Here is a 24,952-nt window from a genome sequence, read left to right on the forward strand (position 1 = left end):
TATATAACATTTATATAAAGCACGCATGTACGTATCCATGTAAATATATATATATACATGGTTATGGTTATGCAAATAACGTTTTAAAAAATTACACAATCTTTACAATATAATTTGAACAATTTGTATGTATAACGTTATTATAATTAAAAATGAATAATTATTATAAAAAATATATTATTATTTAAGACACAACTGCACATATTTATAAATTTGTTATTATATCTCATATATGAATATATGCATAAATATACTGTACATGGTTCCTGAATTTTGTTTTTAATATTTTGCATAAGTGTACAATGCATAATACCGAAAACAAAAAAATGAATATGAAATTTAAATTAAATTATGGAGATAAAAAAAATGTTATCAATTTAAATTTACGAAAAGATAACGAAAACGAGACAACTACTACACAAAAATCAAGTGCTATTAGTAGTAGTGGAAACAGACAAACTAGCAATAATACTAGTGGGAGCCAGGTTGGTAATCGAAGTACAGTGGAAAAAATTAATTTTAAAAATTCAACAAAAAATATAAAAATAAATTTGGCTAGCTCAAGCCTTAATAAAAATAATATTAACACACAACGAAATAATATTATTAACGAGTCATATTTTTTAAAAAATGATAATAATTTAAACTCAAATTTAAATGGTGTAAATAATGGGAATGTTATAAGTATTGGTAATAGTCCAAGTAATGTTAGCAACATAAATAGCGGAAATAATACTGAACATCATTCTTTTTTTAGTTCTAATATAAATAATTATAAAAGTAAAATAAATGGTAAAACTGATATGTATACATTTGAGAAATCAAGTATTAACGATAATATAAGTATTAATGATGGATTAAGTAGTATTTTACATAATGGGGAAAATATGAATACGAGTGATATATTATATAATAATAGTGGAAATATTATTAATAGTCAAAGTAATAGTAATGTTAGTTTACTTTTAAAAAATAGTAAACAAATACCATCAAACAATTTAAAAATTTATTATAAAAATGAATTAATACCATATTCTTTTCTATATCATAAAATATTAACCATATTAAAATCACATTATAACAATCATATTAGTAATAATTCAAATGTTGCAAATAAGGGTATATCTTTTTTTCATGTAGAAAACATGCTAATTAATTTTGGATTTAAAGGTGTAGATATAAACAACAATTCTTTGTTAAGTTATTTAGCTTCATCAAAACAAATCAAAATAGATTTAAATGAAAAAAGAATTTGTTATATAAACCCGTATACAGATATTACAAATATAACAGCACTATTAAATAAAATTAATAAACATGGTTTTTTATATGGTTATGAAATTAACGATGATTTAATTAATACAAATAAAGAAATATACAAATGGGTAAATACATTATTATATGAAAAAAAAATACGTTGCATACGATCAAACAATAGTCATTTAAGAGGGAAATTAAAATGCAAAAATTTACCAACCTTTTGTGATATATATTCAAAAAGTAAATGTGATAATTGCTTTTATAATTTAAAAGGATATATATTTTTCCCCCTTTCATATCAACATATAGAAAATGAAAGGTATTCAATTACAAATGATATCAAAAATTTATGGGATAATATTACCCTTCCAAATTTAGATAACATTTTAAAAGAGTATAAATTAAAATCTACAAACAAAATATTTTCAAATGACAATGCTCCAAAGCGAAAAAATAAAGATGATAAATTTACACCAATCATTAAAAAAATGAAACGAATATATAATACTCATTTATTCACAGCTGATGAAATTAAAAATGAATTTATCCAAAAAAAATGAACCAATAAAATGAACTATAAAAAGCACACACATATGTTTCCATATAACCCTGAAAAGCTTTGCATACTATCATATGTAAATCTTAAATTGGGAGAAATTAATAAACATAGGCTATCACATTATTCTTATAATAAAAATATACATAAAAAATTTAATGTTTTATTAAGTAAAATATTTTATCCCTTTTTTTAATATAAAAGTGTGTATTATTATATTACATGTTCATAAAAATATAAAATATATTTATTTCCACTAATAAATCCACACTTAAAAAAAAAATATATAAGATAGTATAATATTAGCATTTGCAAATTTTTTCCCAATCCTTTTTTTTGTATATATATATATTCATAAGCATTTAAATAAAAAAATTCATGTTGCTTTTCATAATTTTTTAAACTATTTTAAAAATAAAAAATTATTATATTTTTTCTGTAGAAAATCAAGTTTTGTTTGCTGGAAAACATGATACTTGCACATGTTTTTTTTTATTTCCCATTAATGTGGGATAAGGAACATGGCAAATAAAATAGTGTCATACTATCATTAATATATATAAGTTAAAAAGTTAAAACGTTAAAAAAGATTAGCACAGATATGTGCAGGTTTTTGGGGATAATAAAAAATATACAAATTATATTTTGTAAGATTAAATATATTTCCAAATAATGTGTAAATATAAATAAGTAAGAATTAATAGCTTGCACCTTATCGAAAAAAATCAAATATAAACAAAAAAACAGATGTAAATATTAGAATAAAAAATATAAGCGAGTTCATGCTTTTTTTATTTTTTATTTTAGTTAAATATGTATTCCCTTTAGAAACATTTTCTATACTTTCTTCTACTATATGCTCAATCATTTTTAAATTTTCATTTTGTTCATATATTTTATTTACAAATATATTCATTAAATTATTTATTTTAGCTATTTTATTTTTAGTTTCCATTATATATGTATTTTCTTCCTTTTCAAACAAATCTACAAATTTTTTGAATTCTAATTTCTGGTTATTGTTTAATTCATATCCCTCATTAAATTGATTTTCATTTTTTTTTTTTTCTTTTTCTTCTTCCTCTAAAATGAACGTGTTATATATTATCTGGTTCTTTTTTCTGTTACGCAAATTGTTATTCATATTATCATTATTATCAATGTTTTTAATTAAATTTGTCTTTAAATTGTGTTCGAAAATGTTATTTGTGGGTTCTTTATTATATGATGGATTTTTTTCAGGCTTTGAAAATACATTGTTACGATCATAATAATTTACATCCTTTTTTATATTTTGATCTTTATTTAAATAATTTATATCATTAGTATATTTTTTATCATAGTTTAAAATTTTTTCCGTCTCTTTATAACCCATGCCTTGGGAAGTGTTTACATTCAGAGAACTAATTTTAAAGTTTTCATCGAAATCATCATTTCCATTTTTTTTTAATTGTGTATCAGAGGCGTGGGAAGAATATATATAATTATTTAATGTATTTAAATAACTTAAATTGCATTTAATATTGTTGGTATCATAAAAATAAAAATTCGTATATTTATTTAATTTCACATGATAGCTACTTAAATTTTGCTCATATTTATTAAGAATATCAACAAATATACTTAACAGATTTGTTAAGCAATTCAAAACATATTTGTGTATATCTGTTTTTGGCTGTAAATTTTTAATCTCATTTGATATTCTATTTATTGAATATGATAAATTATCTTTATTTTTAACCCGGCTTTTTTTGGTAATTTCCTCATATTTACTACTTACAAATAATAAGCCATATGTTTTTAAAGTGCTATTATCTATATAATCGCGATTACTAAATATTTTGGTATATATTTCACTGCTTTTAACCAAAAAATTGTCTTTACATTTTATATCCCTTCTTATAAAGTTTACATTATTGTCATATTTTTTACATAAATATATGAAATCATTATACCGGTCCATGTTAGCTAAAAATCTCCATATTTCACTAAAATCGTAAATCACCAAAACAAAAAAAAATGGTAAATATATATTTTTTTTTTAAGTTAAAAAGCTATTACAAATTTCGTTTTTTTTTTTCATCATACAAAAATAGCTAAAACGAAACAAAGTTATAAATATAATATGAACAAATCATAATATGTTCCTTTTTTTATTAACATTAATAAAAAAAAAATAATAATGGAATAAAAAAAAAAATAAAATAAATAAAAAAAAAAAAATAAATAATAAAATAAATAATAAACAGCGCTTGGAAAATTATTAATATATGTAATGCAATTTTATGAACAGTATACAATGGAAACAGGCGTTTTATTATACTCGTTAAATATTTAAGCAGTGGCCCAGCAACAACTGCAAAATACACGGGTATATACGTATGTATGTATATCAAAATATGCAAACGGTTGTTTTAAACGGAGAAAAACGAAGAAAAAAGAAAAACTTAGTATAGCACACGAATAATGTATCCCACACATTTTCAGGGAAATGATGTTCGCACACTTCCAATAATGACGGTATAGTTTAAAAGGTTAAGCAATTTCATTTAATTTAATTCCCAACATATAAATAGATTTTTTGCAAAAGTTTTTCATATATTCATTGTATTGTTCATCATGATACATTTTATTTTTTAAAGAATAATTTAGCAAATATTGATAATTATTTATTGCCTGGGTTATAAAATTTTTATCGTCTACTGTTGATAGTGTTTTACACACATAAAAATAAATATCAAAATAGGATTTTTTTTCGTCATCATTTTCAAAAATAATTTCATTTGTTGTTTCTTTTTCAATTTCATATGTTTTTAAAAAAAAATAATAATATTGTATTACTTGTAATATTATTTGTTTTTGGTCTTTTGTTAAATTGCCAGAAATATTATCATCAAAATTTAAATTTTTATTATCTTTATTATCTGAATTGAAATAAATATTATCAATGATGATATTCCATTTTTTACATATATAAACGTCTTTTAATAGTAAAGCGCATTTTAAAGCTAGATCTCTTTTATAAAATAAATATTGTTTATGTTCTATATATTTTAATGGATAACTAAATGAATATAAAATATCCATATAATTCTTTATACATTCATCAAAAGATTTTGTAAAAAAATTATAATAAAAATAAGCTTCACTTGAATTTATTAAAATGTCCAAATGTAAAGTTGTCTGATTAAATAAAGAGTAATATTCGAAACATTTTTTTATATATTTTTTTATTTTTTTAAATAAAAATTCTATTTCCTTATGGTTGTAGCATAAATAATGTATATCCTCAGAATAATCTATCCAATCTTTTTGTTTTTTTTTTCCATCTATATTTTTATTTTGCAAAAATGACAATGATAGAAAATTTTCATATTTTCGATCATTCCTATGCTTTGTGAATTTTTTATAATTATTTTTCATTTTATTAATAGCCAAATTGTTATATTTTGAATTACAAAAATTACAGACATCAAGTTTCAAATTATTTAATTTTATTTTATTAAATTGAAAAATGTTCAAAAATTCTTCTACATAATTTGTATCGATATTAATAAATGTGGAGGGAATAATAGATGATTTATTTTTATCATCAAAATATTTTTTTTCATTTCTTCTAATTTGTTCATTTTTTATTAAATGAAATATTTCTTCCGTTGTTTCGTCAATTTTTTTTACATTTTCGCAAAATGTTTTTGAAAAGGACATTTTTTCATATAAATCTGAAAATTCAAAATCGTCATATTTGTTTTCATCCTTTTCAAAATTTAAATTATTTTTCTTTAAAATTTGTTCACATATAAATTTATATATAATATTTTCATCTGTTATAATAAAAGAAATTATATCGAAATCATATTTGTTTCGTTTTGGAAATTGTTTTTCAGAAAATAGGCATGATTGCATCCCTTTAGTTATTTCCTCAGCATTTATGTGTATAACATTTTCCAAGCATATTATATTTTTCTCTATTTTTTGAATGCTATCATAAATTAAAATATTATTATTATTATCAAAATAAGCTTTTGTTGTAATTTTTTTTATATCTACATTTTTTGTTATATTTTGTGTATTTGTTTTTTTTTCATGTGTATTGTCTTGAAATTCTAAATTATTTATTTCTTTTGTGTTATTAGTAGCATAAGTTTTTAATAAGGAAAAAATATAATTTTTAATTTTATCTTTTTTTTTATGTATATAATTTACATGTTTATATATATCTATTGATGTACAAGTTTGAGAATAATTCAAATAATTATATTTTAAATATATGATATACATTTCTAAAAAATTTCGATAAATCATATACTTATATTCTACTATTATATTTTTCTCTTTTTCTTTTTTTAATATATGAAATAATTTATAAACATCTTTAATCATACAAAAAGATACATTAATTAAATGTTCATATATCGATAATAAATGTAAATCTAAGAATATATAGCTACATTCAACAATATTATTAAAAATTGAAATACACATATCTATTATTTTTTTTAATTTTTCGTCAAAAGATATTGATTCATTTCTTTTTTTGTTTAATATTACATTGCCATTTAAAATATAAAAATTTATATTTTCGTTTTCTTCACTATCCAAATAATAGGATTCATCATTTTTATTATTAATTGTTTGTAATATTTTTTCATCCTTATTTTCATATATCACACTTTGTTCAATTAAAATGTTTTTTATTTCATTTCTTAGACAAGACAAATGCATATCAATGATTTTTAAAACAAAAAAAGTTGATGCTGTAAAAAAGTTTAATTGTAAAAATATATCATTTATATTTTGAACAACATTGATTATTTCCATATCAATTGTATTACATTCTTCATTTTTTTCAAAATTGTTGATATTACTTTTGTTTAAATGCTTATAGAATATAAAACTGTAAGTTAAAAAAAATAAACTTTCATAAATATTTTTTTGTTTTCTTTGTATCACCCCAATTTTATCACAAATTTTAAATAATAAATTTTCTACACATAAATCATATTTTATATATATTTTTTTGTTATTAATACAAATTTTGTGAGTAATTTTTTTATTTTTAAAATGATAAAAAATTTTTAAAAATAAAATCAAACTTACATATAGATAATATATATCATTATTATTTAATAAATATATATTATAAAAACAAAAAGATATATACAATAGATTTAATTCAAAAAAATTAATTACAATATCGCTCAAAACTTTTTTTTCATTCTTTTCATTGTTTGATTCAACATAATTAATAATATTTTTTTTTTCTTCATTATTGTCTTTTTGTATTATCAAATTATATGTATCATATATTTTGGTTTTTTTATATTTTGTATATATTCTCAAATTTTGAATTAATAGGGATATACAAAAGTATAATATACATGTAAGGTCATTACAAATTTTTCCCAAATTTGACTTTTCATATTTATTTAAGGTAATAGGTATATCATTTTTTTGTTCATTTTGTGTATATAAAGTTTTTTGATAATTTATATCTTCCCTTTTTAAATTAGTTCCTTCATTTTCTTTTTTTTTTTCTTTTAATTTCTTTTTAATATTTTCTATATTATTTGCTATTAATTCCTTTGTTTTTTTTTCCTTTTCTATATGTGTTAATGTTTTGTATTCATCATTTTTTTCAACAATTTTGTTTACACATAATGAAAAAAATATTAAATAATCAGTTGCTAAATCATTCGTCTTTATTTTTTTCAAATTTTTTAATTCATCAATTTTTGCATATAAATATTCCTCCTGGATTTCACATAATAAGCTTACAACCATTATATCAAAAAAGGAAAAAAAATATATATATTTATTTTAGTTCATAATATATTATAATTTGAATAAAACATAATTCATGATAATGTACCCATTTAATTTTTTTAATTAATATTGTTCAAAAATAAGTAATATTAAATAAAAAGAGAAATTGTAAAAACAAGGTAATGAAAAATATGCAATAGAAATAGAAAGGTAACAAAAAAATATAAATTGATTGAAAATTACTTATGAAAATATTATATATCATTAATAGTAGGTACTTAAAAAATTTAAAGAATGCAAAATAAAAAGTTCATCTTTTTTTACTTTATTAATCAAATATATTTATTATCCACAAACTTCTATATGTTGATAACAAAATGAACAAAATTCTAAAAAATTATTGAAAAAACTGTTAAAAAAACTGTTAAAAAAATTGTTAAAAAAATTGTTAAAAAAAATAGTAATAAAATAATAAAATTAATAAAAAAACGGGGAATACATGTAGAAATATTTATATATATGTGGTCATAACATATAATTATATTTTATCGTGGACAAATTACAAATAAACATATATATTTAGACGAAAAAAATATGAATAATAATTGCAATTATGTTTGGTTTAACATATTTTGCAATTCTAAAAAAAAAAAAATTTCAAATTTAATATAACTTTTATATTTATGCCATAACCTGTTGTAATATTTACACATAGCTTTCTACTAGTTTGTTTAAAACTGCACATATAGAAATATGGTGTTCTTTTGCCATTTTTGTATTTGTAATTTCAAAAGATATATTACCACTTACCTAAAAAAATAAGTAATTTTATTTTTTATGTAATAAAATAAAAAATATGAATAAATTGTAGAAAAAAAATGCACAAAATATTTCAACTTTTATTTTTTTATAAATATATTACATGCTTTGCTTGTTTTAAACGGAAAATAAATAATGAAACAAAATAAGGATTATAATACAAAAGGAAATAAACTAGTTTCAATGTTTTTAAAAAATATTTTTCTCTCTTTTTATTTATCCACATTAATTCATTATTTTTTTTATCATCTTTTGAAGCTTTCAAATTAAAAAGGGATATTATTAAACAATCCTGTATAAAACAACATTTCAAATCACACACAATAAATAAATATATATATTTATGATAACACTTTTTTAGTATAATAAAAATACATATTTTTTATATAATATACATTTATAAGACTTTAAAATGTATAATGATTGAAAAAAAAATATATTATTCAATAGCTAAGTAAATATATATTTAGGCACATTATAAAAAAAAAAAAATGTGTATAAAACAAACCTGTATAAAGAATATTTCATGATTGTCCAGAATAGAAGTTACGATAAATGGATCAAATCGAATAAAAAGTAAAGAGGAAATAGTTAATAATACTTTTATAGAAAGGAAAAATGTTTGGTCATTTTTTTGTATATAATTATTATTTATATTAAAATAATTGTCTTTATATATATCAAAAATTTCGGATAATACTTTCTCTTGATTTTTATGTAGAATATTAAAATAGTAATAAATAAAAAAGTTTTTCGAAAAATTAATAATATTTTCTACAGTTTCTTTATTATTTTTCTTATTATATTCATCTTGTGATATTAAATAAACAAAAGATATATTGTTTAATTTATCTATTGGAATGTGTGAAATTTGAATTAAATCATATTCCTTTTTTGCATTTTGTTTAAATTTTTGATATATATTGCTAGTACAATTTATGTTACAGTATTGTGTGTTTATTTGTATAAAATCTATTACATTATATGTGCATTTATTAAATAAATTAAACAAAATATTTATATGTATAATATTTTTCATACTAATATTAAATATATAAAGAAAAACTTTTGTTAAAAATTGCTTATTGTTAAAATAATGATCTGCATCAATATGCTTTATAACCATAACTAAATAAAAGAAATTCTGTTCTTCCAAACAAATAGTAAATAATTCCAATAAATTAAAAAAATCATCAATATAATGCACATTTTCATGAATTAAATAATTACAAAATAAGCAAATTAAAGAATTAATTTCTTTATCAAATTTTTTTTTAAAAGCAATAAAATTTTCACAATTTTTATTACAAGGCTTAAATATATTTTTTATGTCTTTAAAAAATTCTACTAATAATTCAATAGATCTCTTTATTTTTGTCATAATTATGTAAATATCATTTGCTTCCATTTTACATATTTCTTCGTTTTTCCATTGATCTATTTTATCAACATTCTCAAATTTGCCAACACTCTTTGCTGCGTTAATTTTTTGATCGTGGTTTTTTTCCGTGGAATATTTTTCTACATTTTTTCTTAAACCATTTTTATCACTAACCAAATAACATTGATTTAAAAAATTTACAACATTATAAATGTTGTTACATATTAGTTGTATCATACCATCAAATTGGTTGGTAATAAAAATAAAATTATGTTTTTTTTCATTATTTAAATATTTTATAACGTCTTCAAAAAAAATATATAATTCTACATTCATATAAGACAACGGTGTTTTAAAAATACCCGAAGAATTTTTATTTTCATATATATAATTTAAGCATGTATATATTGTTGAATATAGTTTATATAAATTTTTTTTTTTTTTTATATTTTTTATTTCTGAAAATAAATAAATAACATTTGCATAAAATTTATATATTTGATTTTTATTTAACACATTTTGGAAATTTTTATTTTTTATATATATATTTAAATTTGTTAAGCAATTTATTGCTGTATCTATAATATCTTCTTCTCCATAATTTTCAATTATTTGATTTAATAAATTAAAATATTCTTTTATAAATTTTGTGTAATTAACTTTCAAAATTATATTATTTAAAAAAAGTAAGGAAACATTTATATTATCTTTTGTTAATAATATATTTTCAATATTTAAATCATCAATGTTTTGTTTTATCACATTTTCGCTATTTCCAATTTCAGAACATATTTTTTCTGCACACTTTTGTAAAGATGTTTGACTTTCCTCTATCTTTGTTTCTCTTTTTTTTTCAATTTGTATTGCAATATTTTCCTTTAAAATATCAAAAAACAATTCAATTAAACATATTTGTTCATTTGGAAAACAAAAACCATCTTCTTTTGAATTATTATTTTCATTATTGTCTTCAAAAATTGAAGAATCAGATTGTTCCTCTAGTTCAGATCCTGAGCTTATTTGTTGACAATTTAAATCTTGTATATCATTTTCTTCAATATATTTTTTTTTTAGTTTTTTTTTAAAAAAATACATTTCCACATCAACATCAATATCATTATTCTCGTAATTAACATAAGTTGTTTTAATAAAATATTCGTTTTTTAAAAGAGGTTCAATTTTTAAAAAAAAAGTTAAAGATTCATTATAAAGAATATTTATATCTTTTGTATCACATTCATATTCAAATGCATCATATTCTTCATTTTGGTAATTATCGTGTGTGTTATCATTTTGTTTATCCGTTTTTTTTTCAAACCCTTTTAATTTTTTATTTACATTTTTTATATGAGTTAAATAATAATAAATAATAGAGTTAACATATGGAATACACCTCTTTAAAAATATGCATGTTGAAGTTGATACTAAACTATTAATTAGACGAATAGTAAATAATTTAAATTCATTTTTTGACCGTAATAATAAGCAAAGGAACTCGGGATCTACAGCTTTTAAAACAGTTAGTTTATCATTTTCATTCAATTCATTTATATTTTTTGTCAATTTTAAAATATTAATAAATTTATCTTTCGTATTTTCACTTTCTTTTATGCTTTCCAATATATTTTTTATTCCACCACATTTGTTTTTATCATTATTATCGCTCATGGTTTTATATCTATATAAACATAAATTATTTATTCGAAATATACAATTGTATATTTATTTACTTTAGTTTGTTATAATATACCAAATGAAGTTATTTATCATATACATACTTAGGAAATATTTAAAAATCCCATAAAAAAACTTTCAAGTTAAAAAAAAAATAAAACGAAATAATAATGTAGAAAGAATTAAAAATAGTCATATATAATAAATAGAGAATAATCTTTGTCAAAAATTCCTAATATATCTTATTAATTTATTTTTTATTTTATTATTTTTTTTAATATAAAAATAAATATATAAATCCAATTTCTGTGATTTCCATATACATGTATGAAAAAAAAAATTATCAATATTACGTCGTTTATCTTAAAGGTCCTTCAAAACCAATAGGGACTTTTTTTTTTTAAATAATATAAAAAAAATAATAAATTATAATGTAGCTATATATATGGAATTATATGCATCATTCACATGACAAAATATAGAACAATTATTCTATCAATGTGTTTAGTTAAAATGAAAACTCAAGTATCACAACACTACAGCAATAAATGATATTTTAAGATTTTTTTACATATTCTTTTCTTCATATTTTTTGAACTACAAATTATTAAAATAAAAATATAAATTGTTAAATTTGCCATAATAATGTATTATATAGTTTTGTTAATTGTATATATTTTTATTATATTTTTTTAATATTACTTCATATTATTTTTCCCAAAAATAAATCCCTCATGTGAAACCTTAATGGAATTAAGCATTTTATTGGATATATTACAATTTCTATATTTCAATTATTATTAAAATATATATATTATTAAATTGTCTTTTTTGAGAACTTACGTATTTTGGAAAGCCCTTGCAAAACCAGGCATGGTTACGGAAATTTTTTGAAACGCCTTTTAAACTTATAGCCAAAAAAAAGAAATAAAATAAAAAACGAAATAAAAATTATTACATGTTCATAATTTTTTTGTAATGGACAAAATTGTCTTCAAACCCATTAGCTGTGGACAACTAAAAATATAAATATAATATAAAATAAATACAAATATAAAATAAAATATATGCTAACAAATTTGCAATTTATATTCGACGAATTTTAAAAAATTAATTACCGTAAAATAATCGCAATTTATCTCTTTGCATTTTTCTAAAAAGGTTAAAAAATATGTCTTATTTGAATCTTATCCATTATATTTACTTTCCTATAAAATTGTGCATACGCATGCCTTACCATAAACCTCGTCTACACGTAGTACTGATTTCATTTCATAAATAATTTCATTTTTTTCACAAACCCCTTCAAAAGTTAAATGAAAAACGAATAAAATAACTCTTATAATATAGTTTTGCTACATATTTTTATAACTAAAATATATTTTATCCCCAAACCTTGTATATTAGGAACTATTTCATAATTATCAGGTATGTTCCCATTAACTGTTGTAAAATATTTATAAAAAATTGTATCAATATTTTTTGTTTTATATATTTGAATAAAATTATTATACACAATTTTGTCTGTATTACTATAAGACATTTTAATATAAATCTGAAAAATTAAAAATAAGAAATATATATATGTACTTTGGTTCCGTATTTTTTTGCGTTTTATTTTATTTTATTTTTAAATACTTTGGAGTTTTTTTGAATTGTTGCATTTTTATAAGAAGGTGATTCACATAATGTATAACCACCATTGTTAAAAATTATATACACACAATTATTTATGGTGTCACACCTGATAAAAAGAAAGTAAAATGTAAAATATGCTAGAAAAAAAAAATGAATAAATTATTTATTTCATTATATATATATGGCTTACTCAAATTTTGCTTCATCTATATCCACATAATTTTTTTTGAGCAATGGAGTATCACATATTGCATTTCTTTAAAACGGAAATAGTATAAAGGTGTTCATAATATTTATAAATAAATTTGATAGTTTGGGGATATATATTAATATGGGCAAATAATTTTATATATCCTTAGCATTATTTAATTTACATATTATTCACATGAAGATATAGATTTTTATTTAATTCCTCTCCTATAAATAACATAAAAAAATATATGTATATAATTATTGTTTTCTTTAAATTATATAGGATTCTTTTGTTTATTATTATTTTATCTAAAAACCTTGAAATTCAACATTCCAAATTTTATTATCCCCTCGTGTGGCCTTTATGTTGTCTATATTAGAAATTGTGAAAACCATACATTATTAAAAATTATAACAATATAATAGTGTTAAAAGGAAATGTAATATTATTAGTTTTATAATATGAGTAGCATTATTTTTATACATAATGGAATTTGTTTAGGTTTCGATAAAATGCAAGAATATTTTATTATGAGTCTATGGAAATCTTTTATAATAGATAATATTCTGAACGTATCATTAGTTACATTCATCTTAAAATGTTCCGAGAAAAAAAATCGAAAAAATATTAATCAAACATAAGTTATACGTTTTTTTATTAAATGTTCATTAATTATGTGGATATTATTTTTTTTTTTTTTACATCACAATTTTCTTTTCCTTCACAAAGCATTTGAACAACGGGCAATGTGTGAGGTGCATCAAGTGGATCTACAAAATATAGTTTCACAAAAAAAATAAATAATAAAATTGATTATTTTCTATGAAATTGTTTATAAACTCGTGTAGACATTTATATGTTAAAGACATAATTTAATAAATTTCATATTATCTTATATGCATATAAACAATCAATTAACATTTTGTTAGTAACTTTTTTTTATTAAGAAATTATCAATTTTAGGATTTCCATAGCTAGCATCTAAAATGTGAATAAATTCACCTTGCTCACATTTTAATGTTATTTTTTCATTTATGTTTCCAGATAATATTTTTAAATTACCCTTTAATAATGTTTCATCTTTTGCATATAAACATTTTATTTTATGTTCATATAAAAGAACAATAGATACAAAGATAGTAATTAATGCCAAATAATTCATTTTTGTAAACAAAATGTTATAATATTAAACAAGTATTATAGTTTAATTCAAATATATTTATTCAGGAACTTATTATTTTTCGAAATAATTTAACAAATGTATAATTATAAAAAAAAAAAAATATTTTTTCCCATACAATTATTTATATACAATTGTGTATATACACAAATATAATCATGTAATACACACAAACAAGTATAGGTAGGAAATACGTGCTGAACCTTAATACTAATAAATTGTCCACAATTTTTTTCATTTTTTTTTGCATAGTTATTTTAGTATTATATACTTAGAGAAAATATTATTAATAAAAAAAATAAATAAGTTAGTAAAATGTGTTTATCAATTTTCATGTTCCTTTGTTGCAACTATGAAATTAGAAACAGTTTAAAAAAATATATGTTGTATGTTTTTAAAATTATCGAAATATTATAGCTACTTTGGTTCTATACTTGTATAACTAGGTTATTAATATATTTTTATTTACAATAAATAGCAAAGATATAGCAAATAAAGTAATAACCATATTTGAAGTTTAATGTTGATTTCTTTCGTTCCCTATGAAATTCTATTAATACAAAAAAAATAAATAGAAAACACTAAATCAATATACAATAAATGATCAACCTTTTGAAAAAAGTAAAACAAGTATATAGCAATATATATAATTTGAAGGGTATATAAAAAAATTACTAATTTCAACAATTAAAAAATTATTGTTATATTCCATTATAATCCAAATAGTTTTTAACACAATTAAACTTGGTGAAAAATGAAAAAAATATTTATAACATTTCCTGATTTGTAACATATTTTTCCTCAATCTATGCATGTATATTTTTAATTATCTAAAATATACTAATTAAAATGTTACAATAATAAGAATCGTTGAAAAAGTATAATAAAATTTATCTTAAATATAAACCAATAAATAAATATTTGTGATTAAATTATTTATATATATTCCATAGTTATTTATAGATGCTTCAATTTTTTATAACTCACAATATAATTTAAATGCAATAAAATAACATGTGAATTTAGCATAGTATTTAATATATAAAGTTATATTATTTGAGTATCACATAAAATAGTTATATATAATCACAAAAATTAAAAAATCATTAAGAGTATGCATAATTCAAAACATGAAAGTTATATTAATGAAGAACTTTTATTGAAAAATGAAGATAATTGTGAACAATTAAAAAATAAAGCAAATAATCCAAATGATAACGGAAATAATAGTAACAATGTAACAAAATGTGATAATATGGAAGAAAAAGGGAATTATAATTTTGTTGATAATACAAAAAATCTTGAAAAAACTAACATTCCACTGAGTAGGGGCTTAAATGAAAATTCACAAATAAACCAACTTCATACTAATAAACCAAAGAAAAGAAAAAAAAGGACAAAAAAATGTAATGATAATAAAGAATTGCTGAAACCTTCAAATCAAATGGTTAGGATAAATTATTTATTACAAGCATCATTCCTAATGAATAAATTTAGTCCTAATTTATCAAGAAAATATATTAAAACTATGAGAAGACTTTCCAATAAATTTTTAATAAAATATGATAAAAATTTTAAAAAACTATTTTGTAAAAAATGTAATTCAGTTTTTATTCCCAATGTTACTTGCAATATATTTGTTAATCCACTGAATATACAAAAAAAAAATAAAAATCATATTGTTAAAAATTCTATAAGTACAAATGAAAGTGTAAAGGAGCGAGACGAATGCTTAGTTTCATATCAGTGTAATCATTGCCAACACATCACAAAATTTGTTTATGAAAATAATCTACCAATTCCTATTGAAAATGAGAACATTACCACAGTATAATACATAATATCCAAATATAATAAAAATAGAGCATTTAATATTGCTATTTTAAATATAAATCATATGTAAAAAAATATATATTTTTTAAAATAATTATATTTTTTGTTGTTTTTTTTTCGTACCTGCACACAATATGTTCAAATTTTTTATTTTGCCTCTTTATTTGACAAACGTGAAAATTCTAGACAAGTAAATAAACCAATAAATTTGTGACGATCACATATTTTCTATATTTAAATAAAATATAAAAATCATATAAACTTGTTTTTTACACATATTTATCACAACCATGTAATTATAGTGGTATTGCCTTTGATTGAAGTGTGTATTAAATTCTATCATTTGCTTTATTTTTTTTAATTTTCCATTTATTTATAAGGAAACAGAATGGAAGTACTTAACATTATACTTTTTATGTAACATTTTGCATAATTTTATATGATAAGTTATATGAAAATTAAACCATTATTTTACCTTAATAATCATAAATATACATATTATATATATATGTATATATGAGAAAATTAACTTAAAAAGTATTCAGTATAAATTTGTAAATACATTTTATAGGCTAAAATACCATTTAATTTCCACCCAATAATATTTTTCGTATATACGTCATAATTTTAATTTTTTAATACACACTTTTTAAATGTGGAAAAAATATAGGGAGTATAACATGTGTAGCTAACGGAAAATTTGGAATAAAGCTTTTTTATAAATAAAATGAATGGTCATAATTTATAAAAAAAATTCTTAAAAAATTATGATCATGTAATATTTTTTTTATATTTTAAAGTTTATAGCACCAAAAGCTAGCTATTATGAATATTTGTTTTTTTTACAACACTGTTACCTTGTGGGTATCAGTGGGTGCATTTATATATTATTTCTGCTTTTAATTAGGTATCAATTATATTATATAATTATATATTTCACTCATTTTTAAACATATTTATAAATGTATATTTTTTGTTTAATCTTACATATATTTGTATATTTTTTTTTTTTGGTCATGCCATAATCTACAGCATTTTTTTTATGTACATATTAGTTTTTTTTTTATAACGTGTATATAATTATTTCTTTTCATAGCTACAATTAACACGGAAAATTATATATTAATATATTTTTAAATAACTTTTTTTTTGTTCCTTATTTGTTTATTTGTTTTTTTTTTTCGTGTCATTTTATTTTATTAGCATGCTTTTAAAATTATATATATTTTTGTGTGCGCTTATTTTTATTTAAAATTATGATTTTTTTCTTTTTGTAAACAATTACAAATTTTGTTTTTTTTAGCCAATTCATTTTTCCGTCCTTTTTTTTGTAGTGCCTTTAATTCGTGAACGTGTGTGACACATTAACAGTGGGGGAAAACAAGTTTCAGCATTTTAGTTGTAGTGAATAAACACACTAGTAATGGATTTAAAAGATAATATAAATACAGGCATATTGGCTGATACTAGCAACGAAAGACAGGAAACTATAGTAGAAAATGACACAAATAATGAACAACGAAACAATGTAGACGAAAATAATGAAGACAATGCAAAACGAAATAATATAGAAGAAAATAAAGACCAAACAAATGAAGACAATGAAAAAGATACAATGGAAGAGAAAAACGCAAGTATAACAATAAATCCAAATTCTGTACATGTTACTAATGATGTTGAAAATGGTGATCGTAAAAATATATATTTAAATTTTATGGATAAAAATAGTTCAAATACCGAAAATTCTGCAAATTTAAGTCCAATTGAAAAAACACAAGAAATTTCTGATAGTAGTAAAAATGAGAATAATTTAGATAAAGAAAATAAATCTATATCACTTGAAATAGAAAAAGAGAAAAACAATCTTCAAAATTATGAAAATAGCAGCATGGGAAATCCCTCTTTAAGCGTAACAAATAAAATTAACCCTGAAAAAAAAAAAAATTCATATGTAAATACTGGCCCATTATACATTGAAGTGAAAGGGCTTTTAGAGGTTCTTAATGCACAAGATTTTGCAAATAATATAAAAAGCAACAACTTTGAAGAAAAAGGGAAATCTCCATTTCTTAGTAAGCGTTCAACCAGTGTTCCAAATAAAATAGTTCCAAAAAGTTTTGTTCTAAATAAAGTAATTCCTAAAATTATTCATAAAGACATAAATAAACAAAATAATAAAAGTAAAGCATATATTCCAAAAAATGTAGAAATATCCAAAACCAAAAATATACCTAAAGCACCTTTGTTAACGAAATCATACTTAAATCCGTTGAATACAATGAACAAAAATGAGGTGAATAACAAAATGCCAGATTCTAACAAATCGAAAGGAGTTTTTAGAAACACACCAAAAAAAAGTAAGCCATCAATCGAATCAAAAATAAAACCGAAAGAAATGTTTAAAACGAATTTTATACCTTTAAAAGAAATTAATAATGAAAATGAAAATATAGAAAACCCCAAAACAGAAAAAGCTGTTTTCAAATTTGTTCACAAAGTGTTACCTACATTAATTAAAGAAAAACATGTTAAATCTAAAGCGCCTCCTAAAAGTGATATAAAAAATACAATAGAAAATTTAAAAAAAAAATCGGAAATAAAAAATGTAAAACAAAATTTAAATTTAAAAAAAAATATTAATGATACACGGAAAGTCCCATTAATCACTAAAAAAAAAATTACACAAAAACCTAATGTTATACATAAAAATATACCTTTAAAGGCTGAACTTATTAAAAAATCCAAACCATTGTTAGACATGAAAAAAAATATTGTAAAAAAACCAATTTCAAAATTGATAAGCGAAATTAAACCGAAAGAAAAGCCACAAAAAAAGAAAATTATACTTAATAATGCATCGGATAATAAAGAGCCAGTTCTTGACACTTCAGTAGAAAGTAACAATCTCAAATTAAAGGATGATGTACCTATAGATAAAGCAGAAGCTGAAGGCGACAAAGAGCAAATAGAAATAAATATAACTGACAAGAAAGAGCAAACTGAAACAGAAAATAAAAAAACGGCGGTATTAAATGAGAATGAAACTGCAGAAAATGATACTGTAAATGTAAAAAATATCCCTGAAAATAACACAAAAATTGATAATAATGATAATAAGGAAATAAAAAATGATGAAAAGGGTGACATTTTATCTAATGATGCAAAAGTAGAAGATACTGTGAATGATTCTGCCCATATAAAAGAGGAAAATATCAGCGAAATAGCAGGTGATATCCCTATCATAGAAGAAGAAAATATAGATGAAACGTTGGATGATATTGAAGGTATAAAATCAGAACAAGTTGGCGAAACTTTGGACAACTTAGGAATAAAATTAGAACAAATTGAAGATATTTCGAATAATGCTTCAGATATAAACGTAGAAAAAACTGATGATATTATGAAGGATTCTAAAGATGTGAAAAAGGAAATTTTAGAGGATGTTGGCAATGTTACAAATTTAAATGTGGAAAAGGTAGAAACTGTAGATAATGTAAATATATCTAACATGGAAAAAGGAGAGGAAAAAAAGAATATTAAAGAAGATCAAAAATTTGATAATAAAAAGAAAGAATCAGTAGGAAATCTTAAAGAAATAAAAATCAAAAAAAAAACAGATTTAAAAAAAGGCGTTGACCAAAAAATGAATAAAAGAACTCCAAAAAAGAGTGATCAAATATTATCAAAAAATGAAAATGCTATATCTTCACTGAGCTTAAAACAAAAAACGACACCATTTACAGTAAAACAAAAAGCGGCACCATTTACCGTAAAACCAAAAGCAGCACCGTTTAGCATAAAACAAAGTATGAAATCAGAATTAACTTTAAAAGGGAAAAATAGTATGAAAAGTTCACCAAACGTTTTGAAATTAAAAGCAGATATTAATGTGAATTCAAAAGACAAAAAAGATTTAAAAGCTGAAAAAATTAATGATTTAGACAAAAATAATGTTAGTAATAAGACAATTCCTATCCCACTAAGAAAAAGTGCAGTGCCTATGAAAAAGGCTAATGGTGTAAAAAAAATGTCATTAAGCAAAAACTTTATTAAAGGTTTCGACTTAGAAAAAAGAGTATTAAAAAAAATTAACAGATCAAATAGTGATAAGAATATGAAAAAGAAATCACAAGATGATATCGTTTACAATAAAAGTAATTCTAAAAGCGTTTCATCTGCATCTTTAAAAAATTCAATGTCTGTTATAAAAAAAAAAGAATTAGGTAAATCAAAATCTGATAATATTAATGAAATAATGTTAAATAAGAGTAAGACTACATTATCTTCGAAATCTGAGAGCAATGCTCACAATACATTAGAAAAAGAGGATACTATTATGAAAAAATCAGATTTTAAAGAAAACAAATTATTTAATAAAAAGAAATCAACGAGTTCAAAAATATTAAAATTGAATGGAAAGGAAAGCATGCCATCTTATATAGGTAAATCTAATTTGATTAATAACGATGACAACAAAAATAAAAATTCAGCTTTAGAAAAAAATGAAGTATCATCGTCTAAGGGTATTTTTGAATTAGACAAAATAAACAAGCCTTTAAAAAAATCTAAATCATTAAAAAGGCAAAAATCGAAGGTAAATAAAAAGATAAATATGAGTGAAGACATGTCAAATGGTGAAGAGAAAGTTGTGACGAAAACCCCAAAGTTAACTAGCTCAAAAAAGATGAAAAATATGCCCTCACAAATAAAAATGGATAAAAAAATAAAAATAATAAAATCAGACACAGCACAAAAAGGAACAAGTAATAATATAATTAAAATGAAAGAGAAAAAGGGTTCAAAAAAAAATAAAACAAATGATAATGGAATGAATGCTTTTTCAGGAGGAGCTAATGCAATGCTAAATAAAGAATTAGAAAAAATAAAGCCTTTAAAAGATAAATGGAAAAATAATTATGTAACTCCAAGAATTGGACGATATGACATAGTAGATAGTTTTAATATAAAATCACAAATGATCAATTCAGATTATTCTAATAATAATTCCCATTCTGGTGCTCATTCGTCATCTCAATCTACATCATCCAAAAAATTTTCAAAAAACAAGAACACTGATAAAATAGGCAAAATTAATAGAAATATAAATAATGAAAACAACTCGTATAATCAATCACAAAATTTAATGAACAGAACAGAACATAATAGTTTAACAAAAATGGACATTCCGACAACATTATCTTCATCCATGAATAAAAATTGCATACCTTTAGATGATGAAAGGAGATATCGAAGTATAGGAAATATTGAATTTTTGAACTTAAGAAAATCACCATCATTAAATATGAATAAAATAAAATCAGATAATGCACTAAGAAATTTATCTTTTCATGTAAAACTAGAACAGCCTAAAGAAATTAAAATAAAAGGTACTCCTGATTTGTATTTAAATAAATTATATTCTACAAATTCCGTAGCAGAAAATTCGAATGAAAGCAAAAAATGTAATTATAATTGTATGTTTAATAAATGTTATCCTACAAATACTAATACAAATTCATGTGGAAGAAAGGAATCTACGATTCAAAACTTTAGTTCATTATTCAATGTAAATAATAAATATATACAATATAATACGAACCCAGGAATTAGAGTTATGTCCCATAATAGTCCAATGAAAATGTCTAGTATATATGAATCTGAATTATTTCCGAAGAAATTTAGTAACGAATTTAATGGGCAAATGGGTGGCAATATTAGTAGACGATTTAGTACGCAAGTGGGAATACCAACAAGTAGACAATTCAGTAATCAATTAAGTAGTCAATACAGCAAGCAATCCATTGGACATATGAGCAGGTATATGAGTAATCAAATATCAGAAAAGAAGGAAAACTCAAATCAGGTTCCTTTGAGTGGACAAATTAATTCAAGATCATATTTTAACAAATCATTTTCAAACAATGGCTCTCTTAAAATCCCCAAAACGTCAGCATGTGGTACAACAATGAATTATTGTAGTTGTATTTAAACGGGAAAGTGAAAAACGCCATATGTATGTGTATATATATAAATAGAAGATGAAGATGGCTGAAAAATCAAATAAAAATTGAATTGACAAAAATAAAACATATTCATATTAACAATTAGTAATAATTTTCATTACCTGTATTTTTTATAACAATCAGAGATAATAATTTTGTTCCGAATTATTAAAATTTCGCATTTTATTTGTTGTTTCGTTTGACAAATTTTATCATATAATGTACACATTTTTAATTATTTATTTGTGTCTATATACATATAAATATTTATAAGATCGTTTTTTTTTTGTTTTTACTTAATACATAGATATAGAGAGAAAATTCAATATGAAGCATATTTTTATATTTAATACAACAGCAATAATGAAAAATATGCGGATTTGTTTTACTTAAAAATTTTAATGTTGTATATGTATAACATTATTAAAAAAAATTACACAAAAATATATTTATTACATTTATTTAGCTTTATTAGTTTGTTTTTCGAATATGCATGTATCAATGAAGTTTTTATTTGTTGTGATAATAAAAAGAAAATATTATATAATACAGCATAAATTATAGTATAATTTAATTTCATTGTTATTTGTATTGTTTTTGTATAATCACTTCTTAATTTTTGTTGTTATTATTATCACTATTTTATATTATTTAAAATTATTTGTTTGATTTGTAATTTTTCCTCGTATGTTTAACTTAAAACCAATAACGTATATTATTCCTTTTATATAATTAATAAATATTTTATCGATATAATTAAAGGTTTTTATATTTTCAGTTTGAAACAGTGTCTATGTTTATTATAGAGCAATTTTTATTATCCCGTGAAAAAAAATTGGATTTATGCATATGTTTAAATAATAAGAATAATATGATTTTCCACTTAAAATATATATTGTTTTCAATATGGATTATATCATTTATCTTTATATATATAAAGAAATGTAGCACATTTTAATGAATATGTTATTTTCATAAGTTAAACAATATTATAATTTTTTTTTTTTTTTTTATAAATCATTTATTATATATTTTTTTTTCAGTGCCAAGGGTACTTAACATTTTTTTTAATTCGTTATTTTCGTTATACAAATAATGAATATGTTTTCTGTATAAATCTATTTGTGTCTTAAATAGATAGGAAGCATTTTCCTGATCTGTTATTGGTAATTTTATTTCAGCATTATTATTATTTGGTATATGGGTTTTTAATTCTGTATGAATAGAACTAGCAATTTTAACTAATTTACCATTTTTATCTATTAACATTTTATTATTTATTAATAAATTGTGTGCGTAAAAGATCAGATCGTTGATTGTATTTTGTTGTATTTTAATTATATTTAATGAATTATTATAATTTTTAATTAACAATTTTAAAATTTGATGAAATTTTGAAGAGGAATTTGGATTGTTCAATGCTGGCGGTATATCAATATAATTTATTAGCAATGTGTTATTAAAAGGTTTAAAATTGTTTAATTCGTCACAATTTTTTATTTTATTTTCATACATAGATATATTTAATTCATTTTTATTTAATGTGCTAATAATATTTAATATATCTTTTTCCTTTAGTATATCTTCTTCAATATATTGATTTATTGTCTTTTTTTTTTCCTTTTCTTTTATTTTCAAGTCATTTCGTTCTTTTAAAAATATGAAATCTAAGATATGTTTATTTGCGCAAATTATGTTTTCTATGTTACAACTAATATTTTTATTTGTAAAGTTTTTTTTGTTTTCCTCCTCATTTTTTATAATTGTTAATAAATCGAGTTCTTTTAAAAGACAAAAATTTTTAACCAATCCATTTGCGATTTTTATTTTATTTTTTTTAGATATATCTTCGCATTCACTCTCATTATTTATTATTATATTTTCATTACATATATCCATTTTATGATATGATATATATTATTTACTAGTTCATTTTTCTATGCATTTTATTGCATGATAAAATTTTGTTTATATATTTCATGTTCGCATTTATTATATAATGGTTTTATTTTTGTACATATTTATATGTATGGGTATATCTGAATTTAAATTAATATAGTATTAAAACTTACACTTTCTCCAATTTGTGAATTTATTTTTATATTTCATATTCCATAGTTCGTTATTATATTTCTGTTTAATAATCTGTAATTTTTAATAAGATCCTAATGATATTTAAAAAATGCATACATGCATGTACCCATAATATATAAATGCATGAATATATATAATAGGGGGGAAATATCTATATATATATAATTCAAAAAAATAAATAAAAAATTATGATAAATAGTCAAAAATACAACTTCAAATATAAATTTTTATAAAAAAAAAAGTGGTATGCAGCATAAAATAATTTATTATGCAAAAATATATATGTGTGTATATATTGCTATTAAAAAATGTATTGTCAATGCAGTATAGATAAAATGAAAATATGAATAGAAAAACAAACTACCAATAAATCAAAAGTAATAAAATAAACAGTAATGAATTAATAAAATGGTAATTTATGCAATCATAAATTATGTAACCTCAATGCATGTTATAATTTTTAAGTGATATATATTTTTTAAATTACTTGTTTTTGTTACTATTCATTATTATTTTGTATTTTATATTTTTAATTTTTAAACTGTTGTAAATATAT

The 24,952-nt window shown here is 20.6% G+C and overlaps 8 protein-coding genes across 9 annotated transcripts; 3 read left to right on the top strand and 5 right to left on the bottom strand.

The window, feature by feature from the left end:
- Window positions 1–302: 302 nt before the first annotated feature.
- On the top strand, window positions 303–1,820 carry PBANKA_1341900 (conserved Apicomplexan protein, unknown function; the record flags this gene model as incomplete). Its single annotated transcript, XM_034567037.1, has 1 exon — window positions 303–1,820. One exon carries the CDS (start codon window positions 303–305, stop codon window positions 1,818–1,820), a length of 1,518 nt encoding a protein of 505 aa, XP_034423575.1.
- A 708-nt stretch (window positions 1,821–2,528) lies between these two features.
- On the bottom strand, window positions 2,529–3,779 carry PBANKA_1342000 (Qa-SNARE protein, putative; the record flags this gene model as incomplete). Its single annotated transcript, XM_034567038.1, has 1 exon — window positions 2,529–3,779. The coding sequence occupies one exon, from the start codon at window positions 3,777–3,779 to the stop codon at window positions 2,529–2,531; it is 1,251 nt and encodes a 416-aa protein (XP_034423576.1).
- A 572-nt stretch (window positions 3,780–4,351) lies between these two features.
- PBANKA_1342100 (conserved Plasmodium protein, unknown function) lies at window positions 4,352–7,600 on the bottom strand (the record flags this gene model as incomplete). Its single annotated transcript, XM_034567039.1, has 1 exon — window positions 4,352–7,600. The coding sequence occupies one exon, from the start codon at window positions 7,598–7,600 to the stop codon at window positions 4,352–4,354; it is 3,249 nt and encodes a 1,082-aa protein (XP_034423577.1).
- A 687-nt stretch (window positions 7,601–8,287) lies between these two features.
- On the bottom strand, window positions 8,288–11,450 carry PBANKA_1342200 (conserved Plasmodium protein, unknown function; the record flags this gene model as incomplete). Its single annotated transcript, XM_034567041.1, has 3 exons — window positions 8,288–8,392; window positions 8,505–8,693; window positions 8,910–11,450. The coding sequence occupies 3 exons, from the start codon at window positions 11,448–11,450 to the stop codon at window positions 8,288–8,290; spliced, it is 2,835 nt and encodes a 944-aa protein (XP_034423578.1).
- Window positions 11,451–11,814: 364 nt separating this feature from the next.
- PBANKA_1342300.1 (conserved protein, unknown function) lies at window positions 11,815–14,449 on the bottom strand (the record flags this gene model as incomplete). Of its 2 annotated transcripts, XM_034567042.1 has the most annotated exons (16): window positions 11,815–11,846; window positions 12,028–12,053; window positions 12,159–12,199; window positions 12,300–12,363; window positions 12,457–12,473; window positions 12,575–12,609; window positions 12,694–12,759; window positions 12,852–12,899; window positions 12,990–13,011; window positions 13,095–13,200; window positions 13,285–13,350; window positions 13,469–13,511; window positions 13,604–13,657; window positions 13,771–13,879; window positions 13,990–14,057; window positions 14,221–14,449. In XM_034567042.1, 16 exons carry the CDS (start codon window positions 14,447–14,449, stop codon window positions 11,815–11,817), a joined length of 1,026 nt encoding a protein of 341 aa, XP_034423579.1. The 2 variants fall into 2 exon arrangements, with proteins under 2 accessions (XP_034423579.1, XP_034423580.1); XM_034567043.1 differs by lacking the exons at window positions 11,815–11,846; window positions 12,028–12,053; window positions 12,159–12,199; window positions 12,457–12,473 and having other exon boundaries at window positions 12,334–12,363.
- Window positions 14,450–15,581: 1,132 nt separating this feature from the next.
- Window positions 15,582–16,301, top strand: PBANKA_1342400 (ribonuclease P protein subunit RPR2, putative; the record flags this gene model as incomplete). The annotated part of the gene is made up of 1 exon (XM_034567044.1): window positions 15,582–16,301. One exon carries the CDS (start codon window positions 15,582–15,584, stop codon window positions 16,299–16,301), a length of 720 nt encoding a protein of 239 aa, XP_034423581.1.
- A 1,422-nt stretch (window positions 16,302–17,723) lies between these two features.
- On the top strand, window positions 17,724–22,289 carry PBANKA_1342500 (conserved Plasmodium protein, unknown function; the record flags this gene model as incomplete). The annotated part of the gene is made up of 1 exon (XM_034567045.1): window positions 17,724–22,289. One exon carries the CDS (start codon window positions 17,724–17,726, stop codon window positions 22,287–22,289), a length of 4,566 nt encoding a protein of 1,521 aa, XP_034423582.1.
- A 1,030-nt stretch (window positions 22,290–23,319) lies between these two features.
- PBANKA_1342600 (conserved Plasmodium protein, unknown function) lies at window positions 23,320–24,201 on the bottom strand (the record flags this gene model as incomplete). The annotated part of the gene is made up of 1 exon (XM_034567046.1): window positions 23,320–24,201. One exon carries the CDS (start codon window positions 24,199–24,201, stop codon window positions 23,320–23,322), a length of 882 nt encoding a protein of 293 aa, XP_034423583.1.
- Window positions 24,202–24,952: the final 751 nt, after the last annotated feature.

The sequence above is a fragment of the Plasmodium berghei genome (assembly GCF_900002375.2).
Source record: "Plasmodium berghei ANKA genome assembly, chromosome: 13".
Lineage (NCBI taxonomy): Eukaryota > Apicomplexa > Aconoidasida > Haemosporida > Plasmodiidae > Plasmodium > Plasmodium berghei.